The sequence below is a fragment of the Rosa chinensis genome, chromosome 2 (genome assembly GCF_002994745.2).
Source record: "Rosa chinensis cultivar Old Blush chromosome 2, RchiOBHm-V2, whole genome shotgun sequence".
NCBI classification, from domain to species: Eukaryota; Viridiplantae; Streptophyta; class Magnoliopsida; order Rosales; family Rosaceae; genus Rosa; species Rosa chinensis.
In genome coordinates, this window is record NC_037089.1 from 87,618,666 (window position 1) to 87,637,598 (window position 18,933).

At 39.5% G+C, this 18,933-nt stretch overlaps 3 protein-coding genes, 1 long non-coding RNA gene and 1 other non-coding gene across 5 annotated transcripts; 3 read left to right on the plus strand and 2 right to left on the minus strand.

Moving 5' to 3' along the window:
* Window positions 1–2,165: 2,165 nt before the first annotated feature.
* Window positions 2,166–5,929, plus strand: LOC112187090 (uncharacterized RNA methyltransferase pc1998). Its single transcript, XM_024325736.2, has 15 exons — window positions 2,166–2,427; window positions 2,517–2,631; window positions 2,717–2,828; window positions 2,923–2,967; window positions 3,068–3,135; window positions 3,209–3,263; window positions 3,367–3,446; window positions 3,532–3,615; window positions 3,692–3,805; window positions 4,149–4,267; window positions 4,356–4,473; window positions 4,746–4,879; window positions 4,965–5,118; window positions 5,252–5,331; window positions 5,639–5,929. The coding sequence occupies exons 1-15, from the start codon at window positions 2,219–2,221 to the stop codon at window positions 5,721–5,723; spliced, it is 1,572 nt and encodes a 523-aa protein (XP_024181504.1). The 5' UTR covers window positions 2,166–2,218; the 3' UTR covers window positions 5,724–5,929.
* On the minus strand, window positions 5,808–9,025 carry LOC112187089 (chloride channel protein CLC-b). Its single transcript, XM_024325735.2, has 6 exons — window positions 8,802–9,025; window positions 8,512–8,712; window positions 8,213–8,390; window positions 7,542–8,074; window positions 6,276–7,428; window positions 5,808–6,144 (listed from the first exon to the last, which is right to left on the minus strand). The coding sequence occupies exons 1-6, from the start codon at window positions 8,993–8,995 to the stop codon at window positions 6,037–6,039; spliced, it is 2,367 nt and encodes a 788-aa protein (XP_024181503.1). The 5' UTR covers window positions 8,996–9,025; the 3' UTR covers window positions 5,808–6,036.
* LOC121051688 lies at window positions 8,065–9,377 on the plus strand. Its single transcript, XR_005806486.1, has 2 exons — window positions 8,065–8,386; window positions 8,471–9,377. It is a non-coding gene; the product is annotated as an uncharacterized LOC121051688 (long non-coding RNA).
* Window positions 9,378–10,183: 806 nt separating this feature from the next.
* On the plus strand, window positions 10,184–10,255 carry TRNAH-GUG. The gene has a single exon. It is a non-coding gene; the product is annotated as a tRNA-His (tRNA).
* Window positions 10,256–15,189: 4,934 nt separating this feature from the next.
* Window positions 15,190–16,251, minus strand: LOC112185808. The gene is made up of 3 exons (XM_024324118.2): window positions 16,068–16,251; window positions 15,892–15,967; window positions 15,190–15,805 (listed from the first exon to the last, which is right to left on the minus strand). The coding sequence occupies exons 1-3, from the start codon at window positions 16,113–16,115 to the stop codon at window positions 15,342–15,344; spliced, it is 588 nt and encodes a 195-aa protein (XP_024179886.1). The 5' UTR covers window positions 16,116–16,251; the 3' UTR covers window positions 15,190–15,341.
* Window positions 16,252–18,933: the final 2,682 nt, after the last annotated feature.

Genomic DNA, 18,933 nt, shown 5'->3' on the forward strand with positions numbered 1-18,933 from the left:
TGTTTAGGTTTATCTCTTGTAAATCTAGTTTATCATTCCGACTGCGTCAAGTATGCTCTGATTGATTTTATCTCAGCCATTGGCAAGCATCTGCAGAAAAGATAGAAGGGCACATAAGAATTTTAAAGCAATGTTTATCTGTTTTTGTTTATTGATTCAGCAAATAAAGCAATGTATGTATTGTTCTTCCCTTTATAATTTGCAAGTTTTTCTACTTGCCAAGAGCTTTGTAAGCATGTACTGGAGTACCATATATATATTTCAGCAAATTCTACAGTCCTCAAGAGCATTGCATGTGTTGCATTTATCAACTATTAAAACTTTCGGGTAAACATAATTTGTGTAGCTCAGTAGTAGTATTGACATGTAGTTACTTAACCACCTTAACTTTTTTTTTTTTTTTGAGAGAGTGTGGGTGTCAATCCACTGATGGATATAGAAAATATTACATATAATAGCTCACCCATGAGAGAGCTACAACAAGATTGAGCCATCCTTAGGGAGCCCTTAGAGGGCCAAACCCGAATTGGAACAGTAGAACAAGGCTATCTAAAATGCAAAATTATCCAACATCACTAGAAATAACTAGTAACCTGACACTAGGGAAGATTCCGAAACGAAACCAAGAACTAACCCTAGCAGTATTCACTAAACCCTAAGATAACCCTACGTAGAAGAGGATCCTATAGGACAATGCTACATGAAAAAGTTTAAACAAATCTAGATTTAAAACCCTAAACAGACTGGGCCCAAAACCAATCAAGCCCAGCCCCTAGACAGCCCAACAAGAAGAAAACTCAAGCAAGGCCAGCACTTCACCCTTTGACCCCGATCCATGTCGCCACTGCCACCTATACTTCCTGGACTCCCGCCTCCGCCTACACCTACATACCCCGCGTGCGATCCAGACTAGACAATTGACGAGCAACTGCCTTCCTCTAACCAACTGAACCAAATCCAACGAATCAGATCCATGAGGACCACAACGGCCCAGCCACTCCCGGTGAAACCACCTCCTCCACCTGCGCTCCCCACAATGTGCCCAACCTCGCCTGCTTAACCAACTCACGAGCCTTAATCTAGGCTAGAATCGATCCAGCCGACATGTTGATGCATCGAGACACTTATTTCTCTCCCAACCCCCACCTCTCACTCTAGCAGGGATAGCAGATTGGTGCTGAGACTAGGAAGACCCGTCCGAAGACGTCGCCGTCAGACGGGAGCACGAAAAAGAGTGGAGGCTGCTTCTCGAGAGAGAGACGAGAAAGCAACCCTTTATTAGGTTAAAGTTCTGAGACCATATGACTTGACATCATTTGAATAAATTCAAATGTTCATTGAACATGGTAAAATCTTTGTTCCCTACAAATTAGTGAAAATTATTCTCTATTATTTCAATGAGTCTAACTTAGATTTTTGTACTGTGACTTTGTGAGCACCACAATCGAGTGCATTGGCGAGCAGAGCAATTCGTGTTTCCAGGACGAGGTGACAACTTCTGCTTAGTTCTGCACTAGAATTTTATTAATCTTTCTAGGTTTATTCTACCTGCTGCTATTGTTTCAAGATGTCCTTTTAACGATTATAACTATATTAATATATGCGTATTTCTTTTCTTTTCTCTTTTTTTTTTTTTTAAAAAGGTGCGGCTATTGCCACTCTACTAAGTACTTCGTTCACCCTACATATATTTTTGTAATTTCAAATTTACTTAGTTCACCCATTTACAGTATCTAAAATACCCTTTTTCCAATATAGAGTTTCACTCGAATTCTTTTTCTATTTGACCTCCTTCGCGTTCGAATTCTTTTTTTGTTAACATAACATGAGAACGATTAAAGATGATGAATGCTAAGAAAACATTAGGATTTAATGATGAATGAAGAAATTAATAATGAAGTTTAAGTACGTGTTCTGTAAGGTGTAATAAGATAAACAAATTGTAATTTTTAATAAGATATTGTGATTTATTGTAATTTTATATTATGACATTTTAGTCTTCCAATAAATCAACCAACTTGTTGGATGAAAAAAAAGTAATTAGTAGGTTGGCAATAGCAGCACCCAAAATAGTAGAATTTTCATACTAATTTTACATGATAAAGAGCCAGGCCAGTTAGTTACCACGTTTAAATTACCGTTGGGATATTTCTATCCGTATTTTCATCCAACAGTGTAATACTATCCATTCCCGCCACACAGCAGCAGCGGCGGAACCATGCCTCTCTGCTTCCTCTCCCCCCGCCTTCCTCCTCCGCCACTCATCACCTGCCGCGTGTCCCAATCCTCACTCCGCACCCTACTTCCTTCTCCTTCTCCGTCACCGTCACCGCCACCGTCACCGTCGTCTCTCTCACTCTCACTAAGCCCTAACTCAACCCCACCGCCGTCGCTAACCTGCGCCCTCCACTGCCCACACTTCGAACTGTAACTCCCCGACTCTCATCCCTAACCTCCTCTCTTCTCCTCATCTAATTTTCCGCCCTAACATTTCTCTCCGCCGCCTCCATTTTCAGGTGCTCCGGCTGTACTCACGAGTTCAATCTCCACCGTCCGGCCATCGTCGACGAGGCTACCAAGTTCTTCAAGTCCCTAGGCCTCTCCGATTTCTCATTCGACAGTTGCAAACTGGTTATTGCCTTCAATTCCATTGATTCATGCCTTTTGACTATTCTATTTTTGCTAGTACTGAGGTTTTGACTGGTCTTGTGTTCAGTGGGGATGGCGGTGCCGTGCGAAATTGGCCGTTCGCGGCTCCTCGGAGCACCCTCTGATTGGGCTGTATCAGGAGGGCACTCATAATATAGTTGATATTCCTGACTGCAAAGGTGTCAATGCCGATAGCTTTCTTTAGTGTATTTTGATATGTTCATTTCCACGGTAGTTTCTCGTTTTTAATTTGACTTTGATCTCTTTGTGCAGCTCATCATCCGAATATCAATGCCGCGGTAGAGCTGCTTAAGAAAGGTCTGTTCTGCATTACTAAGTCTCAATAAGTTTTATGCTTTAGGTTTTTTTTTTTTTTTAGTGTTGAATTTTGATTGTTAGTTTTTTGTATGATTTTCAGGGATTACTGCGCTAAGGATTGAGCCATATGATGAAGATGAGGGGACTGGTGATTTGCGTTATGTGCAGGTGAGCAATGGCATACTAGATGTGGTGTAGTTTGTAAGTTATTGGGTGATTGAATCAATGGTGGTGTGTGCAGATGGCCGTGACAACATACAGTACATCTCTTCCTGCTGCCGAAAGATATAGAAATGGTTAGTAGCTGACTTCTATTATATCTCGTTCTTAGAGTGAGATACACAGAGTGATCAGAAATATGATCAGGCATTAATTGGTTATGTTCTATTTTCTTTATAGGTAAAGTGCAGGTATCTTTAGTATGGAATTCGAGAAATGAAACCTCCCCAAATTCAGAGAAACTGCAAGCCTTGGCCAATGTGAGCTAGCTCCTTTATGTCCTGCAAATTGAATATTTTCTTATATATGTTTATATTGATCTGTGGTCTGTATGCTGGTTTCTAGTTTATATGGAGGAATGGTGGGCCAAGGAACAATGTCCATCTGATTCACTCTGTGTGGGCTAACTTTCAGACATCAAGTAACAATGTGAGTGCGAAGGGTTATTAATTATCAGTCTCATTTGATTGGTCTTCAATATACATGTTTTCACCTGGTGATGCAGATAATCTTTGGGAATAGATGGAGACATCTTTTAGGAGAAAGAGACTTTTGGGAGCATGTCGGAGGAATTGATATTTCCTTGGCTCCATCCAGTTTTGGCCAAGCAAACACACGGGTACTTTAAACTCATAATCTGACTAGTGAAGTTTGATTGAAATGCTTGACTTCATGTACAATTTATCCACTACTGTCGATGCTGAATATAGAGAAATCAAACCCACGTCACGTCTTAAGATTACTCATGTACGTATTATAATATCATTGTTAGTGTCTAACTGGAGCCTTAAGGTGTTGTCATTTGAAAGATGAAACGTCAAGAATCTTTGGTTAACCGTTATGATTGGAAAACATGTTTTCTGACACTTTATTTTTGGAAATTTAGAAACAATACCTATTAGTCTTCAATTTATTGTAACAGATTTACTTAAATCACCTTGCCTAATGCTAGTTTGTCCCAGGCATTTGATACCCTACTCCGGAAGCTACAAAGGTATGTCCCTCTTGGAGCATCTGTTGCTGATTTGTATGCAGGAGCAGGTGTTATCGGATTATCATTGGCTGCTACAAGAAAATGCAGGCAAGAATTTAAGATATCTGTAAATCCACAGTATTAAAACTCAGAAGTCTCGAACTTTATAAAGTGAAACTTTCTAATTGTTTTCTAGGTCTGTGAGATGCATTGAGATTAACAAAGAATCAAAGCTATCCTTTGAGAAGACGGTTGACCGCCTGCCAAACATAGTAGATAGCAGCATCAGCTGGCATCATGCAGACACTTCTAAGGTTAATAACCCTGGGAAAGTTCATGATCATATATTTTATGAGCTTTTTAACTCATGGTCTCATACATATGCAGCTCTGTATTCTTCAAATTTATATCTTATTGGAAATAGTGTTTAATTTACTATTTAAAGAGCAATGTTGTACAGAGCAAGGTGAAGATATTAGAAGTTGTACAGAGCAATGTTGTCATAGTTTTATTGGAGATTTCTTCCTTTATGATTATTGTGGAATAGTTTCAAAACTAATTCTAATGTTTCTAACAAATAAACTAGGAACCTCTTTCCTGGATCATGGGATCAGATGTACTTGTTGTTGATCCTCCCAGAAAGGGTCTGGATGCATCTCTTGTTGATGCATTGCGGAGTATATCTTCTATAAAGGATAAAGCTAGGTCATCATCTGAGAGGTTAGACCATTTCTGTACTCAGTCAAGGACCTCATAGCTGATCCAAGGGGAAGTTGATTAACTCGATGTAGTTTACATGTTTCAGTTCAAGCTCAAAGGAGAAGGATGAGAAGAGGCCATGGATGCTACGTGCAAGAGAAGATTCAATTCAGATTGGAAGCAAAATGACTTCAGAGGATAGCAAAATGTTGCCTAAAACCCTCATTTATATAAGTTGTGGATGGGAAAGCTTCAAAGAGGTACAATATCCTTGCTACAAGATTCCATGAGATTAGATTATACTCAGCTCTGGTTATCCCATCCCGTTTGCTATGGTTTGAATGTTACCATTTTTTTTTTCTATTATCTAATTAGGGACTCATATCTCAACAGGATTGTGAAGACTTGTTGTCAAGTAAGGGATGGCGCTTGGAAAAAGCCCATGGCTTTAATTTTTTCCCTGGCACACAGAGGTTCTTCTTTTACCCCCTCTCGTCCAATATGTGATCTGTCTTATTACAGTAAACTTGCATGAATTTGCGTATCTTATATGTTTCTTGGTATCAATATATGTTCAATGAATTCATGCATTACTAATTAAGAATAAATTTGTGCTTATTGGTGTTGGTGATATAAAATTGAGTTTCCAGAAAGCCAGCCTATTTGGTCAAGTATCAATCTGGAATATAGCATGGTCATAAAGTTCCATCATATTTGCATTTCATGCATGTCTTAATTTCAGTTTTCTTTTTTCTTTTCCCAATTTGTCAATGATGGCAGCATCGAGGTTTTAGCTGTGTTCAAGAGGGGCCAATCAGTAAACCCAAAGAAAAAGAAATCAGGGAAGAAGAAGAAACGCTTGTGAGAAATTTGGAAGTTAGATTTTGCCGAGACTTTTTTCCAGGGTTCTTATAAGATGTAGAGTAGAGAATCTAGTAGGAAGAGAAAATAGCAAAACCAATTCCTCTCTGTTGTTTCCTCTTTCAAGGAAAGGAATTTTGTTCATCATCTCCTAAAATATGTGTAAAATGAATAGTTACAAATTAATAAAATTGCACCGTTGTGCCATATCTATCTGACTTCTTTGGAATTTGACGTAAAAATGAATCAATGAGTATAAAGAAGAAAGCAGCATCTTGCCCCTAGAAAGCTGTGAGTTGGTTGAGGAGAAGACATTTTCAGTTCCCCTTCTCTCTGCCTTTGGGATTTTTGAGATGAGGAAAGGCATTCAAAATGTTGTAGGCTATCAAATCCTGCCTGGTTAAGATCCCAACCACTGGAGGCACCTACAAATGGAGCAGATACTAAGGTTAGTGATACTAAATCTTTTAAAATTTTAGGCTATATTGAATGACATCTTGGTGACTCTTGTTAACAACTGACATATAAATGAGAATCTGTTGATATATATACTCACCCCTGCTGCCTCGTACTTTGGCAGAATGAGCAAATGGCGGAGTCCCACTTGTCTGAAAAGCACCATAGCTTTTGCCACCGACATGCTTTCGATCACTGTGTAAGGTGTCGTATTGGTGAGTGGATGCAGATCGACATACATCTCCATTTCACCACTTGTCACAGCCACCTCCTCAATCTTTCCTTCTCTCTCGGCTAATTCAACTGCGGTAAACTTCTCTCTCACTTCCCACTCCTCTGTTCTTCTCCTTTCCTTTAGGAACCACTTCTTCTTCAGCACCTGGACAAGGTGAGCTCTTAGTATTAGTCCATGTAGTTCTGTTGCCCCAACAGCTAGTCCTACTGATGGCACAACTCCATCATCTACAACTGGGAAGCCATTATGTGTGGTGTTTCTGAGGACCTCCACAATCCGTTCCACCTTTTCGATTCCACGGAGGGTGACTACTGGAGGCTTGGCATCTGCAAGTTCACTTACATTCAGATTCCTCATCCATGGCTCTGGATGTGCATCTAAGAAAGGTAGACCTTTTAAGTGCAGTATAATCTCATAGATGCTTGGGTTGAAACAGTCTCCAACAGTTTTGGCAATTAGAAGGACAATCATTGTTATGGGCAGTAAGAGAAGATTGTTGGTCAGCTCAAGAAATATGACACATAGTGAAACAGTCATCCTCATCGATCCTGCCATTAGGGAAGCTGCACCAAGAACAGCGTAGAGTCCCTGGTCAATGTCTGTGTACGATTTCATGGCAATACCAAGCATGCGGCCATAGGCTGCACCCATAAGGATGATGGGGAGGAACAGGCCAGACGGCACAGCAATTCCAAAGGTAAACAATCCTAAGATGCAGAAGAGTGCAAAGAAGATTAGGAGGTTGAGTGGGTGATATTCAGTGGAAGTGTTTGTTGAGAAGATGTTTCGAACTGCATCATCATTAGTGGTAAGCAGTAGAGTAGCCAAGTCATTATAGTAGCCATCTGGGCAGTTGAACTGTTTGAAGTTGCCAGACCGTCCATTGGTGGGGCAGACAGAATCTGTAAGTGAGGGATCACAGGGTGTACATTTGGCAAGGAAAGGAAGACCATATAGGCACGTAGAGGTGAAAAGTGATACCACAAGACTGAGGAGGATCTTGTGAATTTTCCCCTTCCTGCCAAAAGAGGAAATCAAGAAGCAATTATTACTCGAGAAAATTAATTTACACCAATAGTTTATGTTTAGGACGAAGAGATTGAGGTTGGGAATTGGGATTAGGTTGCTTACTGATTTATGAGATTGTACAGTCTGAGGACCTTGTGAAGAAAATAATTGTACAAGCTTCCCAAAACGCCACCAATAATGCCAATCACAACAACAGGGACAATATCCATCCAACGGTATGTCACAGTTACAGTGCTGACATCAAACATGATAAGCCCTCCTTCTCCAAAAAGGCCACATTCCCCGGTGCTGCATATTTCAATAAAAGCCCTGAGCACCACCACCACAATGGCTGTGCTGAAAAAAGTTCTCCACAGAAGGGCACTCCTCCACCATGTTGCCACCTCTTCAAGAGCAAACAGTACACCACCCACAGGGGATCGGAAGGCTGCACAGACCCCTGAGGCGGCCCCACAGGTAATGAGATCCCGGCGGTCACGGTCGTTATTCATGTAGCGAAGCCAGCGCCATTTAACACGGTAATTGTCAGGCCCCCCTTGGCCTAGTAAGGAAGCAATGCAGCTTCCTATGTGCACCAGAGGTCCTTCTTTTCCCAGATCTAAACCTGCAGAGACGGCCCCAATGCTTCCAACTATCTGTGAAACATGATAAAAAAATTCTTAACACTTAGTTTACAAGTAGTGCAGTGATCTGAATCTAGTTTCCAGAGTAGTCTTATATAGCTGTCACTAAAATTATAAAGTAAACAAGATTCAGTTTGATAGCCAACTCACCTTGACGATCAATGTGGAGGCACCAAACATGTTGGGAGTATCAACTCCGTTTAGATAAGCTTTGATTTCAGGTATACCAGGTCCAGCTGCAGTGGGTGCGAAACACACGCAGAGAACAGCGGCAACTGCGGTGAATAGAAGATTTGTCACAGCTAAAAAGATGAACCCCATCAGGTACCTACACAACATGATTCCCAAATTGACTTTTCTCATCATAGATATTTAGAACACAATGTAAATATCATTTCTGGATTGCAGCAGCTGGGGATAACAAATGAAGTACAGGGAATGCCACAAACCTTTCCTCATCTATGTAAGCAACCACAGCAAGAAGCTTGTAGCCTGCAATATTCTCAACGGCGAGGTTGATGAGAGTGGCAATTAGACCGGTTAGAAGTCCAATGAGCCAGGCAAGCGTCCATTTCAACAATACATACTGGAAGACTTGGACCTTGGATCTGCTTCTCCAGTCGTGCTTAAACAGGTCATTCTCATTGATCCTGCATCGAACTAACTTCAGTTCAATGTAAAATCAAGACAAGGAAACCGGAATTGCATTACAATGAAACAGAGGAGTTCGGATAGTTACTCGTAGTCCAGACTCTCGATGTGGGAGACTTTGGCTCCAACCAGAGCCAGTGGATTGGAAGAGAGTGTTCTGTTTCTCTTGAGGAGTGGTTGGATCAGTGAATTGCTTTCTGGATCTCTTTCTTCCGATTCAACTTCTCCTTCCACGTTCTGGGGAATTGCTGCTTCTGCATAATGGTTTGAATGTTCCTCCATCGAGCTAATGGAAGCTCCACAGAGAGAGACAGAGAAGCTCAGACAGTATGAAGCTAGTGCTCTGTTCTGAGTTTAGAAATGGTGAGAAGCAGAGAAGAGATCTCATGCAACATTTATAGCGAGTATATTAATAATTACATATGGATAGACACTTGTTCGATTTTGTACATACATGACAACAGTGGCATTTCTCTATTCCAATGATTGATTGAGGTCATAGATAGATTTTCGTGCCGAATAGGCCAATGTGGTTAATTCCGTCGATGTGGGAGTTGGTCAATATGGTAATTTTTCGAATGGATGAAACCTTATCGATTATTAGGCTTGGACGTTTACCATAACTGAAGTTGAATAATTGAATTGCATAATGTGTTGCTTTCAATTGTTATCAAATTGGATTGTTTATCATTTTCATTTTGCTTATACTTTCAAGCATATGCATATAAATGATCTTATCATGATTTGTGTCATCTCTCAACTCATAAAGGTTTAAGATATACTAACTCCTTATATAGTTATAGATTAATTTGATATCAAACTAAGCTAGTCTATCAATACATGGAGTCATTATTCCTCTATATTAAACTGGAGTACTCGATGTAGCGATGTACTAAATTATCATAAGTGAATCCCTATTAGTCAAAAACATTGAAAGACAAGTCGGTACACAGATAATTTACACTCCTCGGTGTAAGATACAATAATCTGTTGTGTCATTTTCTGATCTGAAGCCTTTTCAATCTGCATCAACCCCCTCCCAGAGAGAGATAAGCACTGCCACTTGGCCGGACATACGTGTTATCATCTGATCCGTAGATCACAAAGATCCAGCGGGGAATATCAAATTGCCGCTTGGGGTGTTCCAAAAGCCATTTTATCCTTTGCTTGATTTATAATACAATATGAATTTCATGGCCAATAAAAAATGGGACCTATTTGATTTGGTTGATTGCTTCATGTTTGGTTCGATCAAATTGCACAGGTGAGGTGACATGTGGAGTATATATAGTCCCACTCCAACTCCCATAAAGATGATTGGTTATGGATTCTAGCTTCTAGTTACCACAACTATATTGCTGAGGCCACGTGGATAATTCTTTCCCGATGATCTATGAAGAATTCTCACTTTTGATTGGTCTGGGTTGTACAAAACGATAAATAATCACTCGCATTACGTTCTGTCAACTTGTGGCTGTAGTTTAGTGGTAAGAATTCCACGTTGTGGCCGTGGAGATCTGGGCTCGAATCCCAGCAGCCACACCTTTTTTTTTTTTTTTTTTTTTTTTTTTTTTTTTTAGTTTTCTTGGTTCATATATTCTCTTGTGCTCCGGTATCACTTGTGTTCCGATATTCCTTGGCTTCCAAACCATATAATTAAGATGATGCTCATTTTTCCCTAAAAAAAATGACGCTGGGTCTCTAGATTCTGCTCAAAATATATGTGATTCCGGTCTGTACATAAAATTATACTTTTCTATAATGTTGAACTATATCGAAATTGAATGCGTGACAATTGTTCAATTTGATCTTGGGTTTAAGGTGTGGTTTAATATGATAGAAAAACAAGTTGATTCATATTTTCCACAATCACACTTCTATTAGGTTATTCTTTTCAACTAGGACAAGATCCATTGCAAGAAATGATTTCATGCATCTTTCAAGATCAATTATACTTGCCCTAGTGTTTAACATGACAGAAAGACGAGTTAATTCATATTTTCCATGATCACACTTCTGATAGGTTCTTTTCAACTAGGAAAAAGATATTTTACAAGAAATGATTCCATGCATCTTTCAAGATCGATTATACTTGCCCTAGCCTTAAATGTGTACTAATTCAATAGCTATTTTGTGGCTAAATTAACGTCCTTATTTTATGAGGAATTTCCATGGCTGATATACAAAGGCAAAGGAAGTAAGCCATGAGAAGTATCAAGGAAAAATTTGCAAGGATTCTTTGCTTATGCTTGTAATTTTGATATATAGCTAATACAAAGAGCAAAGGAAGTAAGCAAGTATCCAGATATGATCGAATACCTTATTCCCAAAAAGATAAGACAACAATTGGAATAAGCATAACTATAAATCAACTCACTAGAGTTCAAATCGAAATCTTCAAATTATACTTGACAAAGTCACACTCAAACCCTCACTAGCTAGTAATAAAAATGTAGAAATCCATCCAATAAATAGTTAATTTCTCCATAAATACTCGGAGAATTACCCTAAAACTTCTTATCATCTCCTGGGCAAATATTTGGAGAAGAAAGAAGATCAACAAAACTAATATGTAAAAACTAAAACACCCCGCCTATATTGGTACGGCGGGCCACTGGTATTTTTACTTCGATCAGAATCTAATTATAATAGACGATCACATAATGGTGCACTGGGTGTCTGCATCATAAAATCGGTGACTCACCATAGTCGACTGATTGTCTAGTTGTTCGTAGCTCCTACTGAGAAGTTGACCATAAGAATCCCCCCCATAATTGTTACAGTTAGGACCATAACCATGAGAGCTACTACTAGTTTTCCCCTGAACGTTGGGGCCATAACCATAGCTAGTACTAGTACTTTTCTCCTTCAAGACTTGTTGACGATATCCTGAATCAACCCAAAGCAGCCGAGCATGCCTTCCAGACTTTGCTAACACTCTCAGAAGGGTGTCTGGGTGGATCGTACCAGCAACATATGCGATTCCAGCTTCTGCATCAATGTAGTATTTCACTCCTGATCAATGAACAACAATTGTTCAATTCAGTCAAATCATAAATCATAAATCATTATATTAAAAGATTCAAAAACAAGACTTTAATTTCTAATGTATTGAACCATAAAAATTGGATGGAATTGAATGCAATGACGTCTCTAGTTGAACCCTAATCAAGCTGGTAGTTCATTCAACAGTACTGACTAGTGTTGTTCAACATTGTAGAACATGCACCTAGAGGAAGTGGCCGGTTCATTTCTAACAAAATACACCTTATTGTCTTTGAATGTAACAAAACCTGAGTAAAGATCCGAGGTCTACACCATATGTAAATATGTGTTTATATATAAAAGTATACCTTTGATACTATTCAAAACTTTGATCATGGTCATATGCCATCCCTTGGAACTGGTATCCACTTTCAGTCCACAACGCTGCAAAAAGAAAAGAGAAACAAAAAAACATGATATATAGATACGTACAGTCCTAAGATGACATATACTGACTATCAATTATAAGCATGAAAATTCGGAAAAGTGTAAGAAAAGAAATAGATCTGAGGAATATAGTTTGGTCTAACGTCGAAACTAACCATATAACCACTATTGGTCTCCCCCATGATCGATCAGAAAACACTAGAGAGAAGATTAAACAGTTAGTAGATTGCTCTCTCTCTGCAGCTACACTTGGTTCATGAAGCTGTTTAAGTATAAAAAAACAAAGAAGATATGATAGTGGTACGTACTAGCTTAGTAGCTTATATATGAAACAAAGGAGGTCGGTCCTCTAGCTAGCTATTAATTACATTCCAAATCATACTATTAAGGAAAGTTTTATGGCAGATTCTCGAGCCATAAGGAAAGTTTTATGAAATAAAGTAGGCGATTTTGCTATCTTCTCGAGCCAAGGATCTCTGAGAAAAATAAAACTTGGAGACATAAAACTTTTCCATTTCCATTTCAAATATCATTTGCTCATGAAAACTTATGTTTTAGTGTTGGATCAATATGGAATGTGAGCGCCATGTGTTGCGCTGGACAATGAAACGAAAGGGAAAAAAATCATACAACCTCCAATTTACAATCAATCAAGTTTTTAGTGAGCCCATCTAATTTTCCGTGAAATAGATAATTAACTTTATTTAATTAAGATCGAGCTTATTACTTCTAATTACCACAAGATTGCAAGAAATGATTCGTATCTTGCAAGGGAATCTTTCAAGATCAACTACGTGCCCTTCATTTTAATTGGTAATTATTATGTTTTAATTTAGAAATTTGAATTCAAATAAGTGTAATCTCCAAAGAGCTGATTAATATCCCTCTTTTTGTATATCAGTCACTCTAAACTCAACTCTTGCTGGTGGAACATCAAAATCTTTGTTGATTTCGTTCTCGAATGTGTCTAAATTTGAGTCATATCTATTTATTTAAGTACTAAATCCTAGATTATTATCTTCACCAACAAAAAAAAAATCATAAAAAGGCCTTTTCAAGTGTATCCCAAAGGATTCAAGTTTCATAGATAACCAATTCATTTTCCTTCTTAAAGCATATAGACCAGTCAGAGGAAAAATCTTGAAGCCCATGGTTCAGTATAAGTATTTACATGTGGTTAGAAAGGAAAGGCTGAGAGAGAAGACAATGCTCACTCTAGCCAGTAGAAAAGTCTGATATGGTCGGAGATTATTCGCTTAACGTACGTTGTTTAATTAGGCAGTAACTTCTGAAGCATATATCGTCGGAACAAACATAAATTCGTCCTATAGTATGCATTCATTTGAAGACGAGAGGCATATATATGATGGCAGCCAAAGAACATTACATGATTTTATTAATTAAGGCAAGATCCATCTAATTGTGAAATGTATATCTAAACTTATATAATGGTTTTTGTCCATTTACCCCATTGTCAGATATTTTTTTCCCACTTACCCCATTAAATTTCTTTAATTCCATCTTATCCAAAATACTCTAAGGAAGTCTTCCCCAATACCCCATAATACCGTTTTACCCTCACTCATGTGTTACTTAGAGAGAGAGAGACTATAGGAGACTTCGCCGGAGCCCCATCACCGGCCGCAGGATTCGACCAACTTTGTCGGATTCTGGTCACCGGTCATTGGATTCCCGTCACCAGCTGCCACCTACAGGAGTTTTTTGAAAACCTCACCGGAGGTTTCCAAAGAGGTCGTTGGAGATTTCATAGGTCGCCGGAAATGTCTATTGCCCCCAATAGACGTATATTGCCTCCTAATAGAGGGGCAATAAACCTCTATTGCCCCCCAATAGACGTCTATTTCCCCCAATAGAACTTTTGGTAGTCGGAATGGGAACTAATCTTCCTAAAATTAGACAAATAAAACTTTGATTACAGAAAAAAAATGAATAAATTATATCAATTCAAAACGTATATTGCCCTCTAATAGACGTCTATTGCCCTCTAATAGACCTTTATTGCCCACCGATTTCTTTTTTCTTTTTTCTTTTCTTCTGGGCTTTTGCTGTCATTTTGCCAAAAATATATGATTTGGGTACCCAAAAAATATTGTGGGCACCCAATTGCATTGCATCAATACATCAATACACACATATATGAAAAAACCCCATTGAAGTATTGAACAATTGAAGTTAAAGTGAAATGAATCACAGAACATACGAACAGTATAATTCGAGACCAATTACAGTCCTTACTGACCGTAAGTCTGTAATCAAGTTTGGTGAGCTTCTGGGCCGAAGTCCGGGATATGGACCAGGGCAGATTCTCTTTACCGACGCTAGAAGATCTCGTGTCGGTTTTGAGAGCGCCTGCGGGGTTGGTTCATCGCGGAGGTTGGTTCCGATTGCGATGGTCTTCCCTCCAAATCAAATCGCTGTTTTGAAGAAACTGAAATTGATCAAGATTCCGAGTCTGATTGAGAATCGGAGTTGCCGGTTTCCGATGGGTTTGGGGCTTTCACTGCGAATCAGAGGCATAGAGTAGGCTCTGATCGTCGACGCTGTTGACGACGAGCTTGTCACCTTCACCGCCGCAGAAGCAGCAAGACTGCTCTAATGATCAGTCGCCAGAGAGAGAGAGAGAGAGAGAGGCATGGCATTGATGTAGTTTTTTAATTAGACTGAGGAAAAAAAGGTCAGGTTAGTTTAAATTGTGTTAGTGGGAATAAAAATTAGTGGGAATAAAAATCTGTTACAGGAGTAGTAGATTAATTTTGGTCAATTTTGGTACTTTGAGTCAATGACCCTTATATAATGGCAGGCCAAGAACATTACATAATTTTATTACTGAAGGCAAGATCCATCTAATTGTGGAATGCTTCTAAACGTTTATTAGAGTTAAAATAAGAAATTTAAGATTTCTACATTGTGCTTCAAATTCGGAATATTAAAACGCCGGAGAATACAGTTCAAATTATGCTCTTCCAGAAGTAGCACTCAAACCCACAATCGTAAAAAAGATGTAGAAATCCATCCATCAAAACTATAGATTGATGCTCCATACATACTCGGAGAATCGCACAACCAAAACTCCTTAACATCTCCTTGATCAATAAACATGTGGAGAAGAAAGGAAGAACAAAAAACATCTAATTAAAAAACTAAAACGAGTATCATAATTTCACTGAACGTATGGTTACATAATCGTGCATTGTGTCTCTGGATCGTAAAACGGGTGAATCTCCAACGGCGGTGGTGGCTGTGGAAAACCTAATCGTGGTGCAGGTGGCGCATGTGGCGCAGTGGGCCTAACTGGCTGCTGCTGATAATAATTAGGGTAGAGCTGATGATGATTGCGATAGTAATCTGGTGTTGTTCCATAAGGGTATCCAGCTCCACTCTGATTATAGTATCCATATTGCTGAGGATAATAACCATTAACATAACCAAAAGGGTATCCATGTCCATAATAATATTGTTGTTGTAACTGCTGTTGCTGCTTCAGTTTTTTTATCCGCGCCTCACGAAGAACTCCTGTATCAACCCTAACCAGCTCTATTTTCTTCCCAGATTTCGCTAATCGAGCCATAAGGGTTTCTGGGTCAATCCAACCCGTAACAGTTACGCTTCCATTTTCCATATCAATGCTGTAAGATACTCCTATATATGTAATCGATCATTAAAGTAAATTAAGTTAGGGCTACAGAAACAAAAAGCTAACAAAATTTCAATTCATATAAACGTACCCTCGATAGTTTTCAAAACTTTGGAAATGGTCTTGTGCCATCCCTTGGCGCTATTATCCAGCTTTAATTGACAAGTCTGCAAAACCATGATTACAGATACACACAAGGATGAAAGTTGAAACAGAAAAATGAGATCTGAAAATGAATGACATAGAAAATTTAACAATAGTACTAACCACTTCATTACTGGGGATCTTTGCCTTTGTATCATCCTTGGCCGCCATGAATTAGACAAAACAAAGAGATGAAGCTCTTTTTCCAGAAACCCTAACACTTGAATGTCGCGATATGGGCTCAAAGGAAGCAAGGGGTTGGGGTTTATATAGTAAAATATATCGGTCTGATTACTAGCTACAATTAAAGGGGTAGGATTTGTTTCTGGAATATTTCCATTAATTACAAAATGAATACTGAACAATTAAAGGTAAGCTTATATGGTATATTTTATAGGGAAAAATTCACCAACGGTGTCTGGACACTTAAGGGACTTTCAGAATGATACCTGAACTTACAAAGTTATCAATGTGATACCTGGACTCATTTTTTCGTATCAATGTCGTACCTATGACCAATTTCCGTAACGGCTCCGTGACGGAAATTGGCCATAGGTATCACATTGATAAGAAAAAATGAGTCCAGGTATCACATTGATAACTTTGTAAGTTCAGGTATCATTCTGAAAGTCCCTAAGTGTCCAGACACCGTTGGTGAATTTTTCCCAATTTCCCAATTTTGCACGTGAGTCACTTAATGAAAACAAAATGACCGATTTACCCTTAAATTCTTTCTTTCTTTTCTTTTCTTTTTTTCTTTATTCTTCTTTCTTTCTTTCTTTCTTTCTTTCTTTCTTTCTTCTTCTTCTTTTCTGGTTTCTTCTTCCCCTGATTTGAATCATCAAGATTCAAATCATCTTGCTCGTCCGATTCCCACCGCCGCTGCGTCTCAATCCACCTTAATACACCATAGATGTTTCTGGTTCCCCCAACTTCAAATCCTATAGCAAATTGAAATTGTGTATTGAGGCTTCACCGCACACTCCGAGTTCATCCCCGCCGCCGTCGCCAATGACTTGACCACAACAACCTCCACCACCGCACAACAACATCATCCTCCACTGCTTCTCGATTGGGTTTGGGGATAAGGACTGCTTCTTCCTCCACCGCTAGCGAAATCGTGGAGGCTCAAGGCCACATTCTAAGGGCCACCGGCCGGAAGGACAGCCACAGCAAGGTTTGCACCACCAAAGGCCCCAGGGATCGCAGTATCAGGCTCGTCGCCCACACCGCCATTCAATTATACGACATGCAGGACCGGCTTGGATACGACCAGCCTAGCAAGGTCGTCGATTGGCCGCGCAGGACACGCAGAACGTAAGCCTCAATTTCTAGATGGTGGAGGCTCCGAGTCCTTTGTTTACTAATCGGCGAGGCACAATGGTGGGTAGCAGCGGAGTGGCAAAGCTGGTGAATAAGAACAGCTCGAATTTTCTGCAGGTGAGGATGGTGTTGAGGCCGAAGTTGTTCATCTTTGTCTGCCGAAAATTGCCTCTGATCGAAGTTGGGCTAGAGGCCGAAGTTGTCGGCTAAACCGATGAAGTTGCAGGTGAGGATGGTGTGGAGGTGGTGTTGCATGTCGGGAAGAAGGAGAGGATGGAGGGGTGTGATTGGAGCTGTGATTTGAGAGTGCAGGGCTGGCGGGGTCTGAGTTTCTGATCAATGGTGTATAAAAGGGGGTCGAAGGAGAGAACGAGAGTGGTGGTGGTCAAGTCATTGGCGGCGGCGGCGGGGATGAACTCGGAGTAAACGGTGAAGCCTCAATCCACAATTTCAATCTGCTATAGGATTTGAAGTTGGGGGAACCAGAAACATCTGTGGTTCATGAAGGTGGATTGAGACGCAGCGGCGGTGTTTGATTGGCGATTGGCGGTGGGAATAGGACGAGCAAGATGATTTGAATCTTGATGATTCAAATCAGGGGAAGAAGAAACCAGAAAAGAAGAAGAAGAAGAAAGAAAGAAAGAAAGAAAGAAAGAAGAATAAAGAAAAAAAGAAAAGAAAAGAAAGAAAGAATTTGAGGGTAAATCGGTCATTTTGTCTTCATTAAGTGACTCACGTACAAAATTGGGAAAAATTCACCAACGGTGTCTGGACACTTAGGGACTTTCAAAATGATACCTGAACTTACAAAGTTATCAATGTGATACCTGGACTCATTTTTTCGTATCAATGTGATACCTACGGCCAATTTCCGTCACGGAGCCGTTACGGAAATTGGTCATAGGTATGATGTTGATACGAAAAAATGAGTCCAGGTATCACATTGATAACTTTGTAAGTTCAGGTATCATTCTGAAAGTCCCCTAAGTGTCCAGACACCGTTGGTGAATTTTTCCCTATTTTATATTGACACGATTCAAGCAGACGATCTCTCTCATATTTGTGTGAAGACATTTTTTCCATTTGGAGGACTATATCTTTCTATAAATATATTTTATTGCTCATAATAATGTACAATAAATGTACGGATTTCCATGAGATATGAAATTAAGATTGGTAAATTAAGCCTCTGTATCGTTATCTTCCTTTACTTGTTTTGTCATCAATGGCAGAGACCAATCGGAGGGTCAGAGACCCAACGAGTTAACTCTGTCTTCTTAAATCTCAAATTCCAAATTGATATGTCTAAACGGACCATAGGAAGAGAAGTAGGTTGTGCATCGAACATGGACTCTCGAGGAAAACGGTGGAAATTCTGTGCCACAGTACTCTTTGTGGATTTTGGTACTACCAAACCTTAGCGAGCTCTCTAATACAGATCCCAAAAGCAAAGTTGTAAGCAGCAAAGGAAATGATTGATATGATTGTTCCAAGCCACGGACAGTAGTATTTATCTCGTTTTCATTAGGCAGACAAATAACAGTATTAATAGTTTGGGATCCTTTCTTCACGAAGAGCCCCAAAAATATGCTATGCATCGATAAGAATTTGCTAGTTTTACAGACCGAATCAAGTGGCTTACAAAGAAAATAATCATTGAACAGAC